The sequence below is a fragment of the Mchenga conophoros genome, linkage group LG6, assembly GCF_057382185.1.
Source record: "Mchenga conophoros isolate Kocher_MC1m ecotype Shallow Benthic linkage group LG6, M_conophoros_male_GT1.1, whole genome shotgun sequence".
NCBI classification, from domain to species: domain Eukaryota; kingdom Metazoa; phylum Chordata; class Actinopteri; order Cichliformes; family Cichlidae; genus Mchenga; species Mchenga conophoros.
Window position 1 is genome coordinate 39,507,390 of NC_140531.1, and position 25,163 is coordinate 39,532,552.

At 40.6% G+C, this 25,163-nt stretch overlaps 1 protein-coding gene and 1 long non-coding RNA gene across 8 annotated transcripts in view; one reads left to right on the forward strand and one right to left on the reverse strand.

The window, feature by feature from the left end:
- Nucleotides 1–1,465: 1,465 nt before the first annotated feature.
- On the reverse strand, nucleotides 1,466–23,971 carry LOC146573289 (uncharacterized). Of its 4 annotated transcripts, none has more exons than XR_014892801.1 (4): nucleotides 23,665–23,971; nucleotides 23,187–23,250; nucleotides 22,676–22,828; nucleotides 1,466–3,343 (listed from the first exon to the last, which is right to left on the reverse strand). It is a non-coding gene; the product is annotated as an uncharacterized LOC146573289 (long non-coding RNA). The 4 variants fall into 4 exon arrangements; XR_014892802.1 differs by lacking the exon at nucleotides 1,466–3,343 and adding an exon at nucleotides 19,238–21,630; XR_014892803.1 differs by lacking the exon at nucleotides 1,466–3,343 and adding an exon at nucleotides 21,666–22,317 and having other exon boundaries at nucleotides 23,187–23,222.
- rptor (regulatory associated protein of MTOR, complex 1) overlaps nucleotides 12,657–25,163 on the forward strand; it is a 208,250-nt gene continuing 195,743 nt past the window's right edge. For 2 of the 4 annotated variants that reach the window (XM_085278008.1, XM_085278009.1), the window contains exons 1-2: nucleotides 12,657–13,130; nucleotides 14,663–14,837. In XM_085278008.1, coding sequence (XP_085134134.1) covers nucleotides 14,670–14,837 — 168 coding nt within the window. In that variant the 5' untranslated portion in view covers nucleotides 12,657–13,130; nucleotides 14,663–14,669. The remainder of the gene's footprint in view (nucleotides 13,131–14,662; nucleotides 14,838–25,163) is intronic. The other 2 variants (XM_085278006.1, XM_085278007.1) reach the window with 2 other exon arrangements.

A 25,163-nucleotide genomic window follows, 5' to 3' on the forward strand; every position in this document is an offset into this window, starting at 1 on the left:
AACCTTATTCACCCTTAATTCTAACATGGACCTGTTTGTGCTGTTGCAGTGCGGCAAGGCTTTTTACTTGGAGGACAATACCCGCTGCAGGAAGAGGAAAAGAGTATCCTCTTGTCAGGAAACCACTGGAGCTGGCTGTAACAAGGTAATAGCTGCTCTTACTGACTGAGACAGAGTGGGCATTCTAAATTCAGATAAATCTGGAAAAATAAACACCCATGTGGTCTTAGAATAGAAACAAATAAAACAAAGTCATTAAATTTGACACAATCTGCTCTTCGCTTCTTCCAGGTCCAGGATTTCATCCCAGAGGCCAAAGCTTCCAGTTGTCCTGACCTCCATCAGGTCATCACTGTAACACAACTGAGCACTGCTGCTCTGACACCTGCGCAGACCCAAGGATTCGCTGAGCCATCGACTACTTCTCCTGTCCAGGATCTATTTCCCACTCCTCAGGCCTCTCCCACTGAGCTGAGCCCCGGTGGTGTCCTGGAGCAGAGGGAGACACCTCTGTTGATCCATGGATACACCGTAGAAGAGTATCAGAAGATCTACCACTCTGTAGTGGATGATATGCTCAAGTAAGTTGATTTTTATTAAAATAATTAAAAATCTGTCTCATAGATACTTTACCCAATTTAAATAGAAAATAAGAATAATGGGAAATTCCTCTTTATTTTTTGTGAAAAATTAACTAAGACAAATTCTCTCATATTTTTTTCAAATCTGAAACAATAAATTTGTGTGTGTTCCTGTCTTACAGATATAAAAATGGGCGGCCCCGGCCATATACTGTTCAGCTTGGCCGTATCATAAAACAGCGCCTCTGGGAGAAACTTAACTGTCCACAAATTAGTTTACAAGAGGGTGATAGTGGACTACTGATGGTCAGTGAATTACATGAAGACGAAGTTTATCCTCCTCTTATAGAAGTGGACATCTCACATGAACCGGATCCCCGGGAGCCTTCTCGGGGGAAAAAAGCAAAACATTGCTAAATACAAACATGTAGCAAAAAATCAAACTATAAATATTGATCAAAAGACTCAAAAAGACTGAACTCAGCTGTAAATATTAAACAGACACAGGCTTGACCTTGATGCAAGAAAAAACTCAGGCACAAAACTGAACTGCGACCTCTGACATCGAGTTACATCTCAGTCTCCACCTACAGCAGCAAACTCCACATTCTGCCTCATGCATCCTGAACTTTAAGTGAACCCAGCCTTCCATCAACATCTTTCAGGAGCCAACCACAGCCTCAGTTTTTGCCACTTCCATCCAGCAGCCTCCGAAGCCTGACCCAAAACCTGCGGCTTCTCCCAGTGCACAATTTCCACCTTTGTCTGCAGCCGCAGTTGATTACAGCAGCTTTATGCCACCAGCTCAGACTCAAGCCTTAAATGGCAGCATCCAGCGTGAACCCTGATTCTTGCAGTCTTTTCCAACAATCCTCAGTCTCCGCCAGCAGCTGCTGCCTGAAGGCTAAAACATCTGCCTGAAGATTCAGATAGTCTGTCGCAGCATCACAAACTATTTCAGATCCCTGTCCTCCACCTTCAACCTCCAGGTGTAACTACAAGCTTCTGTGCCATCTGAAGCTTGAGAAAGTGTCTGCAGCATCTATACATTGTGCAGTTTCACCTGTAGCCTTTAGAAGGATTTTTTTTTAATGATGTTCCCTCTCCCTCAATGTAAAGGCTCTGAAAGCAAACAACACTCTCCTCTGACCGTCAGCCTGCATCCCACATCCACTGAGTGTGAGATAACTTTTAAATGACGACAGCGTGTTTAAGGTTTTACCTCGACATGATGAATATGTAATGTGTTTTCACTTTTTTTCTGATATGATGATTGGATGTTTTTAACCAAACATCAAGCTGCTGCCTGGGCTCCCCACATCACTGAGCAGACTTGAAGTCTGGGGACCAGAATTGCAGCTCGAGGAAGTGGACAACCTGCTGTGTAGCTCAGCAGACATATGTACAGTCTCTGGGGGAAAATCACTGCTCTGGGAAGCACTCACTCTGCAACCTGTAGTGATAATCAGCATAATCATCTCCACTTTCTTGAGATGTTTTTTTTTTATGTGGAAAATGTATTTTGCAAATAAAACAATGCGTGTGAAAAAGAGTTGTAGTTGATTTTCTTTTCTTTCTAGTGCATCAGGTTCAAATATTGTTTGCATAAGACTACACACTATGTACACCTAAACTGACATGGACGGGCATATTTTTTTCCAACTAAAGTCAGAAAAGGATTTTTGATTTTCTTATATTATATTGAAAATATGTTATGTTCTTGTATTGTATTATTAGTCGGGATTTAGTCGAGTTTTATTCTAGTTTTTGTTTCATCTCTGTCTCCTGATTTATGAGTCTTTTTCTTGTCCTCATTGTTTTACTTTTAGTTACACCCATGCTCTCATCTCCCTTATCGGTTCTCATGTGTTTTATGTCCGTGTCAAGCTTGTGTTGTTATGTCTATGTCTCAGTGTTTCCTGTTTTATTTTGAAGAGTCTGGTGTTTCCATGTTCATTGTGTTTTGTTTTGCTTCGCCTGTGGTGTTAATCCCAATCAGTTGTTTCCCCATGTGTTTCCACTTCCCCTGATCACCTCCTATGTGTATTTAGTCTGTGTATTTTCATTCAGTCTTTGTCAGGTCATCCGTTTTCCTCCCTCCATGTTACTTCAGGTTTAAATTCTTTCATGGTTCATGTTTCCTATTCATAGTTCCTCGCATGCACCTGTTCAGAATCATGTTTGTGTAACTTTTGTCAGGTTTTAGTTTTAGTTCTCGCCCCCTGTTCACCTTGCTTCGTTTTTGTATTCATGTTTTTTCAGCCTAATAAACGGCTCGCCTTTTGTATAAACTCAGTTCCGTCTCCTTCCGTGTCTGAACCTGGGTTCTCCTTCTCACTCTCACACAGTCAGCTTCATCCAGACTGTGACAGGATCTGGGTTTAAAACAAACTTAATGAATTAACAACCACATTATAATAACAAAGACTACAGTCAGAGATCACGTCTCACACTGAAAACTCTTGTGCTTCTACGTTCTCCTCCCTTTGCCTCCCTCTATCATCTGTGTGGGTGTGCTTGGCATTACTTCTTCTGGCACCGGTTAGCTCACTTGCAGCTCATTACCACTTACCAACAGTATTTAACTCCAACTCTTCTCTCATTGCTTGTTGCTCCTTTAGTATTGCAGTGAAACTCAGGCTGCCCTTTGATGTTACGCTTCTGCAACTCTGTGAAGCTGTGCTTACCTGCCGTGCCCTCCTTCGTGCTAGATGGCTCCCTGACATGCTAGTCTGACGGCTCTTGCACTTGATGAAACACACCTGCAAAAACCAAGAGAAAAACTGTCAACTGGAAACAATTCTGAAAAATTCTACTTGTTTTGGACCTTCAGAGAATTGGCCTGTGCAAACGTGCAAAAGAACAATTCTTCATTCCAAGCTTTGAATATTAAGGCTAACCTTAACTCGTGTATTTACCTGATTGTTCCTATTAAAGAATGGTGAATTATTTCAGTGTGCCCTGCCAGTGAGTTCTTGCTAAGCCATGATAAAGTCTGTGGGTCTTGCAGAGTTACTGGTAGCTTGATATTTTTTAATCTCTGCCTGCTCGCTCCTCATTTGGTAAAACATTCTCGGCCCGTGTCCACCTGCCTATGGCATTAATTTAGGAGGGCATTTTAATTATACCTCCTAACCAAAACTGCAGCAATTAGTCCAAAGAAATTTAATTAGAAACAATATTGATTATTGATCAGGGGGCCTTGTCTTGCATATAGTAACCACAGTATTTGCTGAGTCTTGGTCTATTTGGTAAATGAAAGAGATCAGATTTCAAAAACTTGCATTCTGGAGTTACTCACCTGGTTATTTCCTGCAATCAACAGCCAGGAGTGAAAACAGTCATTAGTAGCAGCTCTACTCTTGTCACCAATTTGCCACACCCTGCATGCACCCCAGAGTCTATGCAGCTCTCATTTTCAACATGCAGCGAGGATAAGCCACTATGTGCCTGCAGCCTCCAACAACCAAAATAATAACAATAAAAAAATAATCTGATATCTATGTAAATATCAACCTCCTGTGAGTATCATTTAAAGCCCACACTGAGGCAAACAGTGTGAGCCTGTCTTTCACATTTCAGTTGGGGACTTGATGGATTTACAATTCATATTCTCAGAATTATGAAGCCTGAGACTCACTTCGGAGCTGCTCAGAGGGTAAATACTGATCATCATAATGCAACTTAGAACAAAGCATTAATCACTGTAGCTGTTTTTATTGATGTGCTGTAAACTTGGCTTAAACAGCAATAGATGCAGGATTAAAACACTTAAAAAATAAAAAAAAACTTACTCATATTTTATGATTTTGATGTTTTAGTAATGCATTTTAATTCTTGTTGAACTTGATTTATTAAAGTGCTGGGCAAATAAAAAGGTTTCTGAGGGACAACATTTCTCTAAAATATGACTGCAGACGAGCCAACGATCGATGCTCCAGCACACCTCTCCTCCTTCACAGGAGTCACCCGTATATTGACATCATATTCGAGGATCACATGATAGCAAAGCTTCCTCCTATGAACACTCACTTACTCAAATCTATACATTCATTAGTCTCTTTTCTCTCTGGTCTTGTAGAAATCAATCTGTGGAAAAAGGATTATAAGCCTTTTCCTGCCCCAGCCTTATTTGGCACCAGCTCCCGAGATCTAGCCCAGTTGATCATGTCACCTTATTCTCTACATGGCAGAAAAGCACATGAGGAAAAAGTAGACTAATCTCCTCTTTTTTTTCTCACCACCATTAGATATCAGTCATTCCAGGGTCCCAACCTCTATCACACCTGGGAGATTGGATTGGTTCCCCCCTGCAGTGGACACTGTGGCTGAGAATCAGATATACCTATGAGTTTCTTGCACACCAGATTGCTAGTGCGGTAAGCCAAGAGGCCATAGCAATGATTGTCGCACTCGCGAATGCAAAGACAGGGATATTTTCATGCTCCATCCATCTGGTGTAGCATTTTCATGTTTTCTGATGAGCTGACAGCCCAAAGAAAGCTGTTAGTCATCACAGCGCGGCATTGTCTTTTGTGCCCAAGACAGACCATGTTGTGCTTGATTAAAGTCATCAAGGCCTCAGAGCAAATCTATTTGTTGACTTAGAACAAACTGATAAACATGTTGATTGTACTCCCTCAATTAAACAGCTCTCAGTAATGTCACGACCGACTGCCTGAGTGAGTACGCAGACTACTGATTTTTTTCTCTTCCACGAGGCTTCTTTCAAAAACAAACCTTTAGCTCCCGCTGTTTGAGAAATGAGTGTGAAGCTTTACAGCAAAAGGATGTTTGGAACAAATCATGTGTGAAGACGCACTGTTCACCTGACTCCTGCAGGTGATGAGAAAAGCAAGGCTGTGCGCACCAAACCTCATTATTTTGTTGAACAAGAACAAATAAAATGAGTGTTTCGTTTTAAAGACACGCCTGACTTTAGAACGACCCGCAGTTGTACGGCAAAAATGACCGTGTGAAAATAATGAGACAATGTGAAACTGCTTTTTAACTAATCATTTAATGTTCAATCCCAACTTTATTAATTCACTCGTAGCTTGATGTCAGCGTAATTAAATGTCCAAAGCAGGCAGCTGTGTTTAGCAGACAAGCTCTAAAAACTCATGGAGAATATATTAGACTTATTTCTAATAAATATTACTAAAAATGAATGCAAATGCTGCTTTGTAGCATTTTAGCAGCTCTCTGTTAAAAATATACATTAACTGTGTTGTGACTTGTATATTTATATACTGCACTTGGTCACTTTTCTGTGAACACGTGGGTTTACACTTGGAGGAAGAGGAGATACAATCATGGTCCGGGCAGGCCTTCCCTCTTCTCAACTCAACTGATTAACACTCCAAAATTACCACACTCCTCAGCGACAGGAGCACTTACAAGGTCTCGAGGCGAGACCCCACAGCAGCTACAAGAAGAAAGTAATTCATTGTCTATAACATCTTGAAAACCTGAGGCAGGGGAAGCCATATCAATACCCCAACAATGCTACACCCTGTATATATGGACCTCCCAAGAATCATTTCACTAGCTGAGCCTACGTCCTCATTTTGACAGCATTTTAATAGGTAAAGGTGAATGCTTGGACATGAATTGAGCTGCGGTTTGGGGAAGGCCTCAAAGGGGACTGGCGACGGCTCCCGGGCCTGGCAGATCCCCATGTACTAAATAGAAGTGAAGAAGTCAAAGAATTGAAAACAAGGAGGGAGGGTGGGGCACGTAGACGAGAATGAACAGCTTGCAGAACTAGGGGAACCTATATAGATGAGAACCTATATAGATGAGAACCGGAAGCAGCTTGTTTTTGGAGGCGTGGTCCTGCTCCTGAAATTCTGATACATAATCTCCAAAAAGAAGGAGTCCCTTTCTGACCCACTGTTACCAGTATAAACTCATCTGCTGACTCCAGGTTAAACCATGCAGTCATGTGATGTTTTTTTTTCACTTTTTAGGTATCAAGGCAATCAAGGCAGTGGATGCTGTCAGGAAACCACAACAGCAAGACAGCTCCTCAAACCACCTTCACCCCTGTTTAGGTTTGCACCCTGTCGGACCTCTGCCTTACCATCCCATATTTCAGATACAATGAGGGTGTCTACTGGTAAAAACATGCATGTGCCATGGGCTACTGATTGTCACCAACACAGCCAACCTTTAAGCGAAGGAAGTGGAAAGTAAAGCTCTGGGCTCTTTGATAGGGACAAGACTTGGGTTCAGATATGTCAGCGTCGCCTGGGTTAAAATCAGAACCCAAGAGGTCAAGTCCTTCACTTGATGTTTTTCCACTGAGTGGATAAAAACATCAAGTTCACCACAGAGGATACAAAGGAAAAGGTTACCATTTCTGGAATGTGCTGTGTTCATTTATATAGGGTGGAAGCCTCAACAATGAAGTTTACCTGAAATCCACACACAGAGACTGATGCCAGCTCTTTCACTCCCGGCACCCAGTGGAACACAAACAATTAAAGAAATGTCAGATAACAACCAGGGAGAAAAATACCAACAGACAAAACAACATTACAGATTTGTTAGAGAAACTCAGAAGAATTTTCTCCAAGCATGACATTTCAGTGCACTTCAAACCCAGCAACACCCTCAAACAAAAACTGTTTCATCCCAAGGACAAAGCATCCAAACAAAAGCTCAACAAGCTCGTATACGGTGCAGTGCAGTGAGGAGAGCTCTGACCTCTTAACAGGAGATACCAAACATCCACTCCACAAAATATGGCACAACACAGATGAGCAGGACAAGACTGAGCTGTACATCTACAGCAAAGGACAAAGGTCGCTCTTTTGATGATGCCAAAGTTCACATTTTGGGCTGAGAAGGAAGTCTGTTGGAGAGAAGAGTAAGAGGCCATCTATGCTCGCTGTGAACGACTATCGTTGAGCAGAAATGTGGGCTTACGACACCGGCTATCAGCTACCTACAACACAGTCAGAGAGCCCCAGACATTTCAACCCCCATTCACAGCTTGTGTCATGTAACCTCATTAGCTCATATAATGCTGGGGAGGAGCAATGTCTCACAGTGGTTTAACCTGTCAGGCCCAGTGGTGGCAATAACCGCCTTTTTTACACCTCAGCTCACATCACAACTCACATGATGAATAGGAGTGTAACGACCCTTAGAATCACTTCCAAAGTAGATAGCCCCCCACTAAGGGTTTATTATCTGGGACTTTCCACCAGTTGTTATAGAACAGAAGATGCGTCTTTGATGGAAACCTAAAAAGGTCCAGCTGCCTTATTTCCGAGTTCGCGAAATCACCTGGATAACCATGAACGTGCACACAGAACTAATCTCTAAGTTAAACTAATATTTCAAAGGCACACTGCAGGGAAGCTTATTGATACAAGTAATTAAATATTAAGGAAAATGATTGAAAAACATGACTTTACAGCATTGATCAACAATTTCTTACAAATAACCAAACATTTACCTTTCATCCATCATATCTTGACTGTGACATCAATAATTCAGCAATTTGTGTAAAAACTGGAACTTTGAATTATTCTCCTGAGCCGAGTTATTATTTATGTGAATTTTCACAGTTGACTTAATTTTTTCAATTGTGATTCTGAGACCAACTTAATGAAAAATAACAGAACTTACAAAGGTAACAGATTTTAACAAGTGCTGATTTACATTACATGAGATGTGGCATTTGTATGCTTAAACAAGCACCTCTCCCCCCTCCATAGAGCCATCACCACCTTCAAACACTTCACCTACAACACCCCCCTCCTCACCCCACACAAAGGAGGATTTCACACCACCTCCTCCCACCACAACTCTTCATATTCATGAAGCAGATGTGAGGAAGCAGTTTAAGAGTCTGAATGCTCAAAAGCTCCCGGCCCAGACGGCGTGTCTCCTGCCACCCTCAGACACTGTGCAAACGAGCTGGCCCCAGTGTTTTCTGGCATTTTCAACTCCTCACTGCAGGCATGTCATGTGCCTGCCTGCTTCAAGTCCTCTACCATAATCCCTGTCCCCAAGAAACCTAGGATCACTGGACTAAATGACTACAGACCCGTGGCTCTGACATCTGTGGTCATGAAGTCATTTGAGCGCCTGGTTCCCTCCTATCTCAAGACCCTCACGGCCCCCCTCCTGGACCCCCTGCAGTTTGCATACAGAGCCAACAGGTCTGTAGATGACGCCATCAACATGGCCCTACACTTCATCCTGCAGCATCTGGACTCCCCAGGAACCTACGCCAGGATCCTGTTTGTGGACTTCAGCTCTGCCTTCAACACCATCCTTCCAGACCATCTCTGAGACAAGCTTTCCCAGATGAATGTGCCTGATCCCATCTGCCGGTGGATCACTGACTTCCTGACGGACAGGAAGCAGCATGTGAGGCTGGGAAAAAATGTCTCGGACTCCCGGACCATCAGCACCGGCTCCCCTCAGGGCTGTGTTCTTTCTCCTCTGCTCTTCTCCCTGTACACCAACTGCTGCACCTCCACCCACCAGTCTGTCAAGCTAATCAAGTTTGCAGATGACAAACAGAGACTGCAGCGTGTTGTGCGCTCTGCTGAGAAGGTGATTGGCTGCAGACTCCCATCTCTGCAGGACCTGTACACCTCCAGGACACTGGGGCGTGCAGCTCGGATCTCAGCTGACCCTTCTCACCCTGGACACAGTCTGTTTGACCTGCTCCCCTCAGGCAGGAGGCTCCGGTCCATTCGCACCAGAACCTCTCGCCATAAGAACAGTTTCTTCCCCTCTGCTGTTGGACACATGAACAATAACCATATGACTGTTCCCACCACTAACACATGACCCTACGCTGTGTTCACTGCATCATTCCATGTTTGGCACTGATCACCACCTGCACTCATGTATATATCTATCTACTTAGCACTTTTAATTCTTATTCTTATTTTTATTTTCATGTCTATTTAAGCGTAATTTATGACAGTATGTTTGCACTGAAGCACCGCAGCAATTTCCTAATGTTGTAAACCTGCTCAACATTTGGCAATAAAACCCTTTCTGATTCTGATTCTGATTCTGAAACTGCCTTCAGTTTAGAAGACTGTGTGATCAGAAGTTTGATGCAAACATCCAGAAAGCGTCAGTCATCATAAAATGCTGCAATAAATGGGCAACCTGCAGTATTCAATGGGAGAAACCTAATAATTATGAATTGCAATAGTCAAGCCTAGAAATAATAAATACATGAACTAATTTTTCAGCATCACTCTGAGACTGTTTCTAATTTTAGAGATATAAGCATTGAAGGACATATCCTGGTCGAAAATGTGTGGCCAGCATCTGGTTAGACACCATGTTATGGATGTGTAGCTTATGTATGACCACCAGTTTGCTATACTGGTTTAAAAAGCACAGCTAAAGCCAGTCTAAATGGCTGGGTTTGGGCACATTTATGACTTACATATAACACAACACTCCTTATGAACTAGCTTAAGATTCACTTAATCTCACTGAGGGGTGATGTGCACATTTTCAGGTTAAATAAATCTCTCATTTACAAACATCTTCTTGATTTTGCTCCAGATTTTCGGTCTGGTTTATTCTTTCTGCTTTAATTATTCTTGAAATGTGTCTCAAACGGCACCAGATTCCCTTTGTGGAACACTGAGTTGATTGGGGATAATATAGTGAGGCATACACATGTGCACATAAAAGTCCTGCCTGCAATCCACACTGCTTATCGGGGTAATATCAGTGCAATGAAATCCAAAGAACTCTCTGCAGATCTGTGTGGTTACACTGTGGTGAGGCAGAGATCAGACCAAGGGTAGAAAATCATTTCTAAAGGTTTGAGTGTTCTGGGGAGAATATGGTCTAAATATTTATGAAATGGAAGACATTTGAAACCATCTGGACCTTTCCGAGAGTTGGCTGTTGGGACAAGCTGAGTAAACAAGCAAGTAGAAAGTTGACCAAGAAATCAGCCTGCCAAAAGGATGAGCATCCCAACAGCTCGCTGTCAGTCACTTTTACAGCAGTCAGATAGAAGCAAGTTTTAGTCTCTCAGAAATTGTCAGACTGCTTTCAGTTAGTAGTTCATACTTTCCATCCAGTTTGGTAACACTTGAAAGGGAGATTGGGATAATAATAATAATAATAATGGATTGCATTTATATAGCGCTTTTCAAGGCACCCAAAGCGCTTTACAATTCCACTATTCATTCACTCTCGCATTCATACACTGGTGGAGGCAGCTACGGTCGTAGCCACAGCTGCCCTGGGGCAGACTGACAGAAGCGAGACTACCATATCACGCCATCAGCCCCTCTGGCCAACACCAGTAGGCGGTAGGGTAAAGTGTCTTGCCCAAGGACACAACGACCGGGACAGAGAACCTTACAGTATGCTAATAAAATCTATGCATGTAAACTTCACACAGAAAGGCTCCAGCTTTTCAGCTGGCCAGCTGTTTAAAAGCAGGAACCCTCTTGGTGTGGGATGACAGTGGGATAACCATTGCGCCACTGTGTGTGGATTCTCTCAGACATACATGTAAGGTTAACAAGTGATTCTTTCACCACCCATGACTCAGAATTGGATGAGTGGTTTAAAAAATGGATAATATGGTTACTGGAACCCTGTAGATTTCAGTGGTTGGTGCTATTTCCCCACAGTAAGAGGGCTCTGAAACTGAGCCCTCCTGAGGATTTTATTTGTACAGACTTTCGATGTTTTCAAACTGTGACTAAATGGGTTTTCTCCAGGTGCTCTGGTTTCCTCTCACAGTCCAAAAACATGCCTGTTAGGTTGGTTGATTATTCTAACTTGTGTGCATGTCACTGGTAATTTAAAGCACACTGATGACTATTAAGCAAGATAACTTCTGTATAAATGTCAGTCCATTTCAATAGTATTGACGTCCTACTCATACAACAAGTCAATTGATTGTATTGTATTGTATGGCTTGTGGTGTAACAACTAAATTAATGTTAGCTGGCACTGATTAAAAAAATAATGACATTTAGCAAATGTCCCCTTAAGTGACAGCAAAATATCCTGAAATAGTTTCACAATTAAAACAAATACTTTGGTGTTTAGGATGAAAGGAAGGAAGGATCCATGTCAGTGCTTTTCCCCACTATCGCTGAATAAATAAGGCCACAAACCTGTGTAAGTGTATTCTTTTTTTGTTTGTTTGTTAAACCTTTTCCCTTTAATAAGGAAAAATAAGGACATTTGGTACAAAAATATGGACCAGATTCACCGGCGCTTGTTAAGTACACCCCTTCAACTGTTTATGAACAAAAATATCTAATCGACCAATCGCATGGCAGCAATTCAATACATTTAAGCCTACTGGAAATAATTGGTGTAGCTGTGGTGAGATGTATTTAACCACGCATGTGGTACATGTTATTTCTGTAAGCTAATAACCAAGCAGATAACATCACAACCTATTTGGGATTTTATGAAGTCATATTTTAATCTAAATTTGTTACTACAAACTACATTAAACGGGTAGTTGGAAAAAATATGTTGGGGGGGGGGAAAAGTCCTTGTTTCCAGACCTCCGTTCTCATTTTAAAAATAACAAAGCACCTTTTCTTAAATAATGAGATTTGTTTTCTCAAATGACGTTGTAAAGCACTTTGTCAAGCTGAAGTTTTTCTTTATTTCTTTGACCTTTACTGTAAATTGAAGACGCAGAACATAAAGTTCAATACTTATAAAAAAATACTACAATTAAATTCAAGGGAAAAATGTCAGGAGAAGAAAGAAAACCAAAACCATAATAACCTCGTTTTCTTAATTCCAAAGCACCTTTTCCTAAACAGAGGAACTTCCTCCAAAGGAAGCAGCAAAGCAAACCACATTGTCAAGCTGAAGTAATCTGGTGACAGAGCAACATACGGGAGGAAAAAGTCATAAAAAATTCTATGTAAGAAATAAAATTTAAGATTTAAGAAAAAAAACCCCACAAAAAATGGCCATTATCATTTTAAAAAAGTATTTACAAAATCGTAAATGCTTTTTGGAGGCTGCCGTGAGTACGTGTGTTTATATTTTGGTGAGTGACGCCAGGAACAACAGCTGTGACGTTTCACGACAGCTTCGCCGCCCCAACAGTGCATTCTGGGTTCAACTCAAGATGGCTGCGCCCTTGCAGAAGTGCTGAAGAAGTGCCTCTTCGGAGAAATTCCCGGAATTATTTGAGATTTCCTCGAAGACCGTCGCTCGGAGCCGACTACCAGGGCCGCTGGTACGTAGAAGGAGTCCACGCGAGCCCAGTCATTGATAAGTGCGGCCGCCGTTACGTGTGGCTGTGGCAGACTGTCCGTGTGAAGATGGGCCTCGCCTGCAGCCCCTTCCCATAGCGAAGAGCCGTGGGGAGAGGAGCCGCAGATTCCCCTGCAAACACGCGCCCGTGCAGCTCGGATTTGACGGCTTTGACTTACTCTACAGGCTCTGGACGCTGCCCTACAATTTGCTGACCAGGATTGTGTGTGCGACCGTGTCTGTCATTGTCCGGAGAAGGAGAGCTTCCACAGCCCGGGCTGATAATCCCACCGCACCAAGGTCTGCACCTGCACGCTTCGCTGACACTCTAGGTGCCTTTTCTGCACATTTGATCGGTCTCCTTATCTCTGTCACGCGTGTGTGGTTCAGAGACTCGCTTTAAAAAGGCTTTAAGTGAATATTACTGGCCTCGGTGCAGTCTGACACCTGACAGCAGAGCTGTTACATTAGCCGCGCTAGTTTAGCTTAGCTAGCTGGACTGGACTGAGCCTGCTGCTCGCCAGCATCCGTGCAGCCAAGTTTAACACAGCTGGGCCGTTTTAGCACGAATGCAGAGGCAGTAAAGATAAAAACCCATCGACCTCCTGTCCCGTGGCTCCAGCTGTAGAGCTGAAACATCTCTACAGCTGTTGCTTTGCTACAGAGTCAGGCAGCTAGCCTGTTCAAATAAAGTGGAGGAAGCCAGATGTGAGTGTGTTTGGTTTCAGTTGCTGTTGTGGGTTTCATTCAAACAGGATTCACAGCAGCAGATTCACACGGCATAAAAATGACTCATAACCACCATCCCATGACTTAAAGGGCATAAAGTGGAAAAGTCAGCTGCCAGTGTTGATAATCAGATTATTATCTGAGTGTAGAAACAGTCTGCTTGGTATAGCCCATAACAACAGTACAAGGAGGGATGGAGCTGTTCTTACTTTATCGGACAGTAGCAGGTACTCTGGCTTCTTCCCACAATGCTTGTTAAGTGTTTTAGTAATTATAAATTGACTGTGTTACCCCTGCTTTCTAATGCCAGCTTGGATAAACCCTCACCAATCCTGTATAGGAAGCATTTAAGAGGACGGAATTTTATCAGATGATTGGTGATCCATATTGACAAAGCAGACTTTGGCCCAAAAGAAATGGCTTGTATCTGTGATGATAGCATGGCCAAGAGGGACAAACATATGCAATAATGTACAAACAGGGGCGGCTGCCTCTCAGGTCACGTCTTCATCCTGTAGAACTTCAACAGCTGCACAAAGAGACGTGGATCGAAGTCATGATGCTTAATTTTTTTATACTTGTGCTAAGATAATATAATGAAACGTTTTATTACTGAAAAAGGAAGCAAAAGTTCTTTTACATGTTGTTTAAACACTGAAGACGTTTGAATGAATAAATTCATCTAAATCTGGATCTAAGTCTCGAGCTCTCTGAACAGGCCTCCTGCAGTTATCTGACAGTGCGCTTTTATTGCTGTTTAAATTTTCCTATGAATATCTCAGTTGGTAATCAAAAATGTATTTAGGATTGCTTACATCTATTGTGTATATATTCTGTTTTTACTTTCTTTCTTATTTATCATCCATTACTTAATAAAATAGCTGCACAGTAGCACATTTGGCTGCATCTGGACTGGAAATGTCTCCAAATTATGTTTTAAGATTTTTATTTATTTATTTTTGAGACTAATGTCAATATCGACTATATGCAGCAATTAAATGGCTAAAGTGAGCCTGCCAATCTTTTTGTGGATACCCAGTAGCTACAGCCAAAGACACTTCAAAATCAAACCAGTGACATTAACATGAGCGCTCTCCCAGCAGGGCCCTGATGAAAATGGACTCAGACTTGCTTCATTCACCGGCTGTGGGCCTCGCTGAGGAAGAGGAGGCCGATATGAATGACTGGAAACTTCCCTTGGCCTTCATGAAGAAGAGGCACTCAGAGAAGATTGAGGGCTCCAAGGCCCTGGCGCAGAGCTGGCGGATGAAGGACAGGGTAATTTCTCTTCTCATCCATGTACAGGAGTAAATCAAGAGCCTGAGGATGTTTCCTGTGTGAGCTCTGCTTTGAGGTCACAGAGGCTGTTTTTCCTTTTATCTCAGCTTATAGCGACTTGTATAGCTGCATTTTCATGCTCATATATCTGATGGGACTGTTAGTTTTAAGCAGGAACCAATAAAACAGGAAATCTAAGATTGTTGATTTAATTTAATGAGTTTTGATGCTTTAGATGTAGCTTTAGAAAGACTGTTATTTTTAAAAGATAAATATTATAGTATGTTTTTTTTTTTTCCCCCTCTAATCAGCAGTTCCCACAAAAAGATCAAACTCTGATATCATCTTTCATGTAACGTATTGATTGAGCATTAATTTTTATCCTAGAAGGATTTCTTGTGGTTTGTAACTACAGCAGAAAATTCCTGCTTTATAGGACAGGGTGGGTCAAATGGTTATCCACGGGGCCAGTTCTCAAAAATTCAACTCATTAAAAAGACAAATCAAATTCCTTGATGCTACATGCTGTGCTTCAAGAGCTTATCAGTCTTTAAACAGCAGCAAATCACTGGCTACCCTCGTCTCTATTACTCTGCCAATTCATTTCATTCTGCTTGATTACCAGCTACCAATGCTACGCTTTCAGGGGGAACCTAAAAGGGTTTCCCACATGAATGGTCACCGTGTGTTTCAGCTCCCATAAAGCTGCCGTTTGATCCACTGCAGTGCTACCAACCTGATTATTTTATCGCCTCACAGCTACAGAGCACTGCCATTATAATGATGGCAAATGTCACTTAGTTGTACATAACCCTCAGAAACTCTGCACCGATTGTAGAAATTCACCCAGATGAAAATTTAAAACTTCGCTGCTGTTAGGACATGAGTTGAATTACTCCGCAGTGCCCGCTGAGGTGTCAAGCTGCAGGGAAATGAAGGCATCATTAAATGTGGAGCTGCTATTGATTTAAAAGAGGTAATATGGGCTAGCTGAAATGGACATTCCTATCAGGAAGTCATGCTAAATCAACCGTGTTAAATCTTTCATTGCTCAGAGCATTTTCAGGCCCTCCGTCCTCATTTGTAAACTTGGAAGAAGAATGTGTCCTTTCACATGTCTGGGCTACGAGAGCTTTATTTGTGTGTCTTATGCAGAACAGAATTTAGCTTTGAATTTGACTGTAGCCTGGGGATTGGGGAATTCAGAATGCATTTGAATGTTTTTTTTTTTTTATTTTCTGAAAAACATGATTAAGATATCAATGTCGATTGTACGCAGTATGTGAAAGGTGGTTGAAGCCATTTTGAAGTCATCTTCTGGTTCGTAGATTGGTTGTCCATTTTTGTTTCCTTTTGAGCAAGAAGTGACCGTATGTAGATGAGACAGCAAGTACTAAGTTGCTGGCTCAGCCTAGATACACAGATACCTGCTAATTAGTTTTTAAATCATCAGTTCTAGAAGAACCACTATTTAATCAACTGAAGTGGAACAGCAGATTGCTTGGAAGCTTTGTACCACATGGAATCCCATGTTATTTGTCAGATAATTTCATTAAACATACTCTGGGCACAACGGCACAGTTATGGTTGAGAGGTCAGTGACTCTGGTTTGGTGAGGTGAATCCTAGCAGATGCTCACTGGCGACCTGCTGAAAAAAACTGTTGTAATTGTCTCCATGTAGGTTGTAACAATTTTGTAACAATTTTTATAACTTGATACTGAACCATGTATTTAATGCTGTAAAGTTGTGTTAATATGGGAGTCTAGGCAGATTGGCTCACTTTTGGACCAGGCCTCAAGTGGCCATTAGTAGAATTGCAATTTCTGGCAGTTGGCGTCAGGTCAGTGAAGGTGAAGCATAGCAGGCAGCTATCAACTACACCCGCCTGTGTCGGCACTCGCAGAGCACACTCAAAGCACACGCAAAACTGAAATTCGTGTGTGTCAGAAATCGTAATCTTGTCAGAAGTGACATGAACATGAATGCTAACATTTTAAAAGGCAGCAGAAACAGCAAATCCTCTGCTGTGGACACATTGAGAAAACGTGGTGTTGAATACACCACCATTTCTATTATAATAAAAATAAATAAAAAGGTCCAGCGCAGCGAGACCGGACGGACACCTAACTTTAAGTCCTGCTGCTGATTGCTGCTAGTGTACATTAGCCAGTTTTGTTTAATTCTGTTTATTTTTCTGATCTTAGAGCAGAATCATAAAGGACACAGATGAGGCTGTAGTGCTTCTTAGGTTCATTTTACCAGTGAGTTTTGCATTTGTCAGAATTTTTATCTAGTTGATTGATGATGATGATGATGGTGATGGAGTTCTGATAATGTGGAGTGCTTTAGTAGAAACCCTTTAATGACATGAAGGTTTAGACCTGCAGCTTCACATACTTTCACCTCTGGTAGTTGAGACCACATGTAGTGCTTTGGCTGATTTAAGGTGACTGACAGTATCGATAGGAGTTTGCTTAGAGAACAAGTTGGTCAGCAAAAAGTTAAGGCTGGCAAAAGAGGCATGCCGTGAGAAGGCTTTTAAAAAAAACTCTTTCTGCACTTTGGGGAAGAAAGTTCATGATTTAGTTCAATTTTAATAACATTGTGTTAAATGTCTGGGCATTTTACATCTTAAAATCAAGACCAAAGCGTATTATAGAGAAGAAAAAGGCAAATGACTCTAACAGAGGTCAGTCAGAGGTCTTGTTCTGTGAGACACATTGAGTTGACTCGGTATGGTGACAGGTAACCTGCACTATTACTAGGCTTATTGGTTCAAATTGTGTGTTTAGTCCGCTGTTGGTTCAGTCACAGCTTTTGAGTCATCTGTGTGTTTGCAGTCATCTGCAGCCACTCGGAGCAAAGCAGGATTGTGTGTACAGCTGCTGAACCTACCAAGTAGAATCACGATAACAGCTATCGGATATCCTGTAAGAACGCTTGTACAGTACAGGGCAAAGTCAGGTGACGAGCAGCTGACTTTAACTAATAAAGCGCCATGTCATTTTTGATCAGAAAGCATGTCGTGGTAGTAGTTAGGTTGGTGGAAGGATCACATTTCTTTTATCGAGCTGTCAGACCTGAAGTCGAGCATTTAGTCTGACTGAGCGTTAATGAGCGGGGTTAGGTTTGCAGTGATTTTTTTTTCTTTCTTTTTTTTCAGGGGTTTGATTGACTCCCATCGATAAACTGAAAAACCTAAACTAGTGCTGTCAGCACTTTCATATCTATTTTTGTCCCTCCCCTCCCCCACAGTGAACAGAGAGCATGAAACCTTTATCTTGATGGCACAAAAACCTGAACATCCACCTGTAGAGATAATGGATTGCAGTGCAGGGCGTTATTGATTCTCAGGATGTACACTTTATTTTTAGCCCAATAGTTTCCAAACATCAGCTGACACTGACCATTTTAACAGATGTCACACTTGGTATGACTGTATTAAGAATCAGCATTTTAAACAAAATAGTGCTTCATATTTGCCTTGATTAGCTTTCAAGTGACTGAATAGTTGTTACGCTAGCTTTAGCTTGCAGTGTCTGCACTCATTTATTTTTGAGAACCTTCTAAAGGCTCGAGCCATCTTTGGCTTTGCATGGAGTTTTTGTGTTCTTGGGCTTTTTTTTCTTGTTTCATACTACCAGTCTTCTAAAATCATTAGCAGCTGGCTCCATTTTGGATTCACATACAATTCTCTAATTTATTAAGTTGCACTATTAATCAATTAATTGACTTTTTTTTTTTTATTAGTAAAGACCACAAAATATTCCCAGTACCTCTGGGGTTTTCAAAGTGTGCAGAGCCACAGAAGATGGGATGATTACCATCAGGTGAAAAATATGAAGTGGGGATGATTTAAAAACAGAATGATGATGCTGCACTGAAAAAAATATGTTGTTGGATTTACTTAATTCAATGGTGGACATTTGTTGCACACAGATGTTTTGCTTTGGCAGCAACTTAAACAATTGAGTTAAATTAACACAATTTATTCATGTTCAATAAACCTGTGCAATTTGTGTTGATAAAATGTGACTTAAACATGTTTTGATGAAGTAATTTGAGCTCTTGAAATATTTTAATCCTTCACAATTTTCTCACTTTATCCCAACACCATTCAATAACTTTTACCCAATACTACTTGGTCACTTAAATGCTACATGTTATCTTCAAATTACATTTTGCTATTATATTCTAGCATCAAATACACAATTTTCAAATGGAGGCCTTATAACAGATTGTATTGTTCTCTTCCAAGATGGTTGCTGGCATCCACCAGTAACCTTTAAAAACAACATGTCTAATTTCACTGCATTGACAGTAGGTAAAGAATTAAACTGACATTACTCCTCTACTGAATCTACATAAATCAACAGTTAAATAATGTCAGTTCTTCCGTGTTCTCTGGAATCAATCACAGTAAAGAAATTAGACTGTTTCTTTTGAAAAATGTTGGGAAAGAACAAATAAAAACATTCTATTTAAGGCCTCTGACATCAAGATTCAGTTAAACAACAATTATAACTAAACAATTTGAGGTAGTGTTAGTTTCCATTAACATTAAATTAGGTTACTGAATTGGCAAACACCTTCCTATTAACATTACCCATTTTACCCCAATAACTAAAGAAATTAGCACCTGCAGGTCAAAACCTTTATTCAAGAGATGCAAAAATAACATTGATACAGTGACTGTCAAAAATTACAGCACTGATCATACTGTGACATCTTGGTTCAAAACAGCACACTTAGAAATATTCAACGTTCTTTACTTCAACTGAATGAAACTGAAAATACCATTTCACACGACCCATATGGGATATTTAGACTGCATAACTGTTCACGCTACATCTCTTCACTAGTAAAAGAAAGAAAAAATACAAAGAGAAATTTAAAAATGCTGCCAAAATGCTGTACAGAGCAAAAGGAAATACAAACAACAACAAAAAACGCCTCGTCCTCATGGCAGTTGCAGAGTATATAAAAATGAACCCTGCGATCTGTTCCTGGAATTGAGCTTCAAAAATGCAGCAGAACAAGTGTGAGATTTAAATGTCCTCTCACCTAGAGCTGATCAGCTTGCATGCATAACAGTGAGCTTTCCTTGCAGGAGTAGTTTTGTCTTAGTTGTGAGCTTTTCTTGAGAGCTGAGTTGCATCCAACTCCATTACCACCCTTTGAATCACCTCAAAAGTGTAGCAGAGTTGTGATGGGTAACTCATGTTGAAGGAATAAAAAAGGTCCAAACAGCATGGCTACTGCAAAGGTCACGTTATCCAGATCTTGAAGAACTACTATACCCTCGATGATGATGCCAACATCAGAAAAGTCATTGCCTGGTGCATCCTCTGGAGACTAGAGATGGCACGATACCACTTTTTTATGTCCGATACCGATACCGATATCATAAATTTGGATATCTGCCGATACCGATATGAATCCGATATAGTGTTTTTTAATCAACAAAACTGTTTTTTAAAATATCTTGCTGCATTTTGCAAGTCTGCAAGTTCATACTCAAGTTTAAAACAACAACTACACTAAAGCTATTCTGTTATACCTGTATACAAAAAAAATATTTCATAGTTCAGCAATACTAATCAATCTAATAAACTTAGACCTACACCATCCTCACTATTCTGGTATTTTAAAGAGTACTTAGCGTAAATATTAAGCAACCTAACTAATAGGGTTCCAACTCCCAGCAACAACAAAAATAAATAAATAAAAAAATAGGGAACCACCCCTCACGCTCCACCTCATGATGCTTAATCAACGTAATCAACCTTAATTTGATGCAGTGTGAAAAAAAAAATGCACAGAAATCAATTATTTTTCAAGAAATATTAAATAGATTCAACATCTTTCTTCAACAAAATTGCAGACTGCACAGATGGTACCTTCCCAAAGGAAAATGTACTATAGCTTACTAGGATATATATATTAGACTTAATAGTCACTATATACAGTAATTGACTTCTATTCATTTTACATCAAATTAAAACTTTGGGTGTCAGATAATTATTTATTAAAAGCTAGACATTTTAAATGAGAATAAGAAAGAAAAGTATGTCTTTGTGCCCCCTTTTCCCAGTTAATGCCCTATCGGCCCCCCTGGCTAAACTTTGCTAGATCCGCCCCTGCACAGTTACCAGCCGTCAGCTACGTAGAAAAAGATCCTGGTGTAGAAAGTAATATTAAATAAATTCTAACAACAGCTTATCAAGCTTAAACGTGCTGCTGTTGTTCAGCCGCTGGTTTGCTCTTTCTGGCGCAAAGTGGGCCAAAAACAAACGAGAGACAGACTCGCGACAGAAAAGCCGATCAGCTGATTTAAGCAGTTTCACGATTGAAGTAGCAGCCGGAGAGTGAGAGGCAGTCGCTCGTTAAGCTTAACGCAGGAATGCTTTACAAACATTCAGAGATGGACTTACACACTTGCTTTACTTCTCTCGGGGATAACTTTGTCGGAGATGAAATGCCAGGTTGCTAGCGAAGCTCCAAATGCTATCCAGACCACCGACAGGTCCCGCATGCCACAGCTGCTCTATCACGTGATGCATACTGCTCCGACGTTCTGAGGCGAGTTACGGCGTGTTGCAAGTTTTGTGAGGTGCTTTCGTGATATTTAATGGATCGGATTACATTTTTTATTTTTCTCCGATATCCGATCCAGTAATTTAGGTCAGTATCGGACCGATACCGATACGTAATATCGGATCGGTCCATCTCTACTGGAGACGGATGTTCATTGTGGTTTTCTCAATCCGTGCAGTGGCCTCAGTCAAGTCCTGGTTAAACACAAAACATTTCTTTAAGATTCCCTTTTAAACTCATCTCTTTTGAATCTACCAGTTCTAATGTTAGAGTAATTTAAACCAATGCAAGCAACATAGTAAATAGCTATAGCCAAAGAGTGGCCTGCCATGCTGCCATTCATGGTCTAACAGAGTTTCTAAGACAGAGTGAAAAACATAATAATTTCAAATGCTTTACATTAGTTTTTGTTAGAAAGACTAACAAAAACCCATCAGAAATCCAGGTTATGTCACTCAGAAGATGTTAGAATTTAGACTTTCCCCACAATTTGGTTAGCTGTTGGTCAGTTGGTCTTTTTTTTTTTTTTTTTTTCAAACAAAAGCTAATGTAAATACTGGTGGGATTTTCCTTTGTTCACTAGAATGACAAATTTAAAGTTTTTTCACACTGATGTGACCCCTAATATAGGGGGGTGGGGCCTCAAGGGGGGGCGGCCGAGTTCACTACCAGGCCTCATGTGAACTTCAAATTATTAAAGAGGACTACTGGTCCTAACCAGTCCAATGAGGATCAAGTGGATAACTAAATGCATTTTTAAATGTTGCAAAGCCACAATCTACTCCTAAAACACCATGAACTCCTGCACTAAGATGTTGCAATTGTCTTTCACACAGATGCGGAGCACTTTGATGAGACTCCCTTCGAGCATTAATGTCATCCTAAAGTATTATAACAAAGAAAACAGAGATTTGTGAACTTTTCAGTAGCACAGAAGAAAATGATCCCAGACAAAAACTTAAACCAGTCAACATGCAACACCAGCATCTACAAAGAAATATCAAAAGTTCCTGTTTGACATCAACTTTATGGATATATAGTTTCCAGAACATATATTTTAAAAAAAAGATTTTTTCTCAGTGGGCCAGTAAATGCATAACGAAAATTATGGCATCCTTTCGGTGGAATCAGTACTCACGGGTAATAGTTGACTGTTTCAATGGATGCAGCATAAAAATCTTTTACTGACCTAATGCAATACATATACACTTTGTAGTTAAAGAATTTTAAAGTTCTTACTGTCATCATGGCAGCTACATCCTTTAGCTTTGTGCCCTGTTCCCCCGATCACTTTGCAAACACTTTCAGCAGACTGTCAGAGAGAAACTCAGCTCCGTCAGAAACCTTGACTGTAAAGGCATGGTTGGGATGCACTGGAATGCTGCATTTCATCTAAAATGACATAAAATTATTTTGAAATAACAGCAGGCACTGTGCTTGGTTAATCAGTAATGTTTTGTTGAATAAAAACTGTGTTTCCAGATCTTATGGGATTAAAAAAATCCAAAGATGTTTGTTTCTGATTTGCAACCCAAGAACCCACAAGTTACAACCTCATTTCAGTTCAAGTGTGCATTAATGCGAGTCCAGTAATCACCTTTCTGACAATACATACAGGTTAAACCTATGGCAGATTTTGGATTTCTCAGTTGTATTAATAGGGTGAGTATGCATGCACCTAATAATTATAAAAAACCTATTATAATTAAGTTACAGAAACCTTAAGCGAAAATAGAATATACTTTCTTACCATAACACCTTGAACCCACAATCCATCAGCTGACTCCTGGTGAAATGCAGAATAGAGGTCGTCTCTCAATGTGCAGCAAAAAAAACAAAAACAAAAGGACAGCAGGTGAGGGCAGGAGGGGTAGGGATGTAAGCTAGCATAATGCCGCTGATGATATTAGCTAAAGCTGTTCAATGTCCAAAATCTCACTAACACCACGGTGCAGTAAATACACAATGTAACTGAAGAGTCAGTTGGCAAATCTATTCACACAGAAAACCAAATTATGTTATGAGTGCCTCGTAATTAGGTTTAATGTGATATTACGGCTCTTGTGCCAAAGACAAATTCAAATGAAAAAGCGCCAATTCTTTGACAACAGATAAAACAGCAAATAAGCTAACGGCTCTTTTTTAGCATGTTACATGGCGACACTCTAGACGTTTAACTACATTTGGCTGAAATATGGTAAACATTAATTCAAAAAATCAAGACATACCAAAAACGTAGAGTTGGCTGCTCGACTTGACTGAGATGGATGCATTTTTTAAACCACGATCCAAAGCCCGCGAGATGAAATCACGCGTGGTTTCACGAGATTTAACGTTGCTATCTTATTGACTTACTTCACCTGAACATGATATGAACAATTTAATACACCCTTTCTGCATATCATGTAGTTTTTACACTATATAGTTACATTTATCTTTAAAACATGAGGCAATTGTGTTAAATACATGCAAGATGCTTACATAAATCCAAGAGATGGCCAGTCCCTTTTTTTCAGTGTGCTGTGCTAACCTTTAACAGGTTCTCCTTGAATTTTCTCAAATTGGGTGGATTACAGAGTACACACTTTTTTTGTTTTTGAAGTGGAGAGCCACTGAGTTTGATTGCAAGCTAAATGACACAATGGCTAAATATTTATTCTGGAACATCTGAATCTTTGATAATATTACTGAGTTAGTCATTTGCTTTGGTAAATTTTGTTGTTGAAAGGCAATTCTTTCACTCCAGGATTTCTTCAAAAACTTCCTTTCCTTAAATTCTCTCTTCCTTAAACACCTCATGTCACGACGCTGCCACCACTACACTGCAGGGATTTGACAGTTTGTGAGCTTTGCCCCGCTGCCTACCGTCCTTCCCAAAGAGACTTCTATTTTCTTTTGCATTTATATTAAAACATGTAATGGCATCAGGGCTTTAAATATTGTTTTGAATGATAGATAAACTGTCTCAAAGCAGCATGAAACTTGAGCTGTCATGCATGCACAGGAACTTTTCGCTTCCTACCTGTCATGCTTCACAATCCCTTGTTGAGCTGCAAGCGGTTTGACGTTAGACTGGTTGATGCAAACTTGTCCTCTTATAGTGTAACAGTTTCTTCGTAAACGCTGACGAAACCCTGCCCCGACTCGATAGCCTGTCTGTCACAGGAATGGCCTCATTGTGCTTGTTTTTAGGACTGGTTCAGGTTGTTGGGCATGAAGGCAGATCAGCATTAATTTTACAGCTAAACAGGATATGTACAGCATCATCAGCGGGTGGGTGAGAAGTTCATATCGACCCCTTTACACATCATTCTGGATACAGTGTTTAACAAACTTATTAGACTGCCTGTCATAAAAACAAGACGACAAATATTTTAGAAATCTGTCAAAAACTTGTGTAGAATCTAAAAAATATGGAAAATACATTTATACAGCCAATTTCAGCCATCAGACTGCACTTTACAGAAGTCGCATTAGACGCATTAGTAGAAACAACACTTAATTTGATCCTATCTTGCCTGTCAGTTTCTGCATAAAGATGAAAAGGCCAAACCTTCCAGTGTTAAAAATGAAAAATATTGAACTCTATTTTGTAGGGCTGCACAATTAATTGTTAGAAAATCGCGATCTCGATTCATACTTATGTGCGATCTCATTTCCAAATGACAACGATTTAAAAAAAAGAAAAAAAAGAAAACGACGACGATTGTACCGCATTTTGATCCGG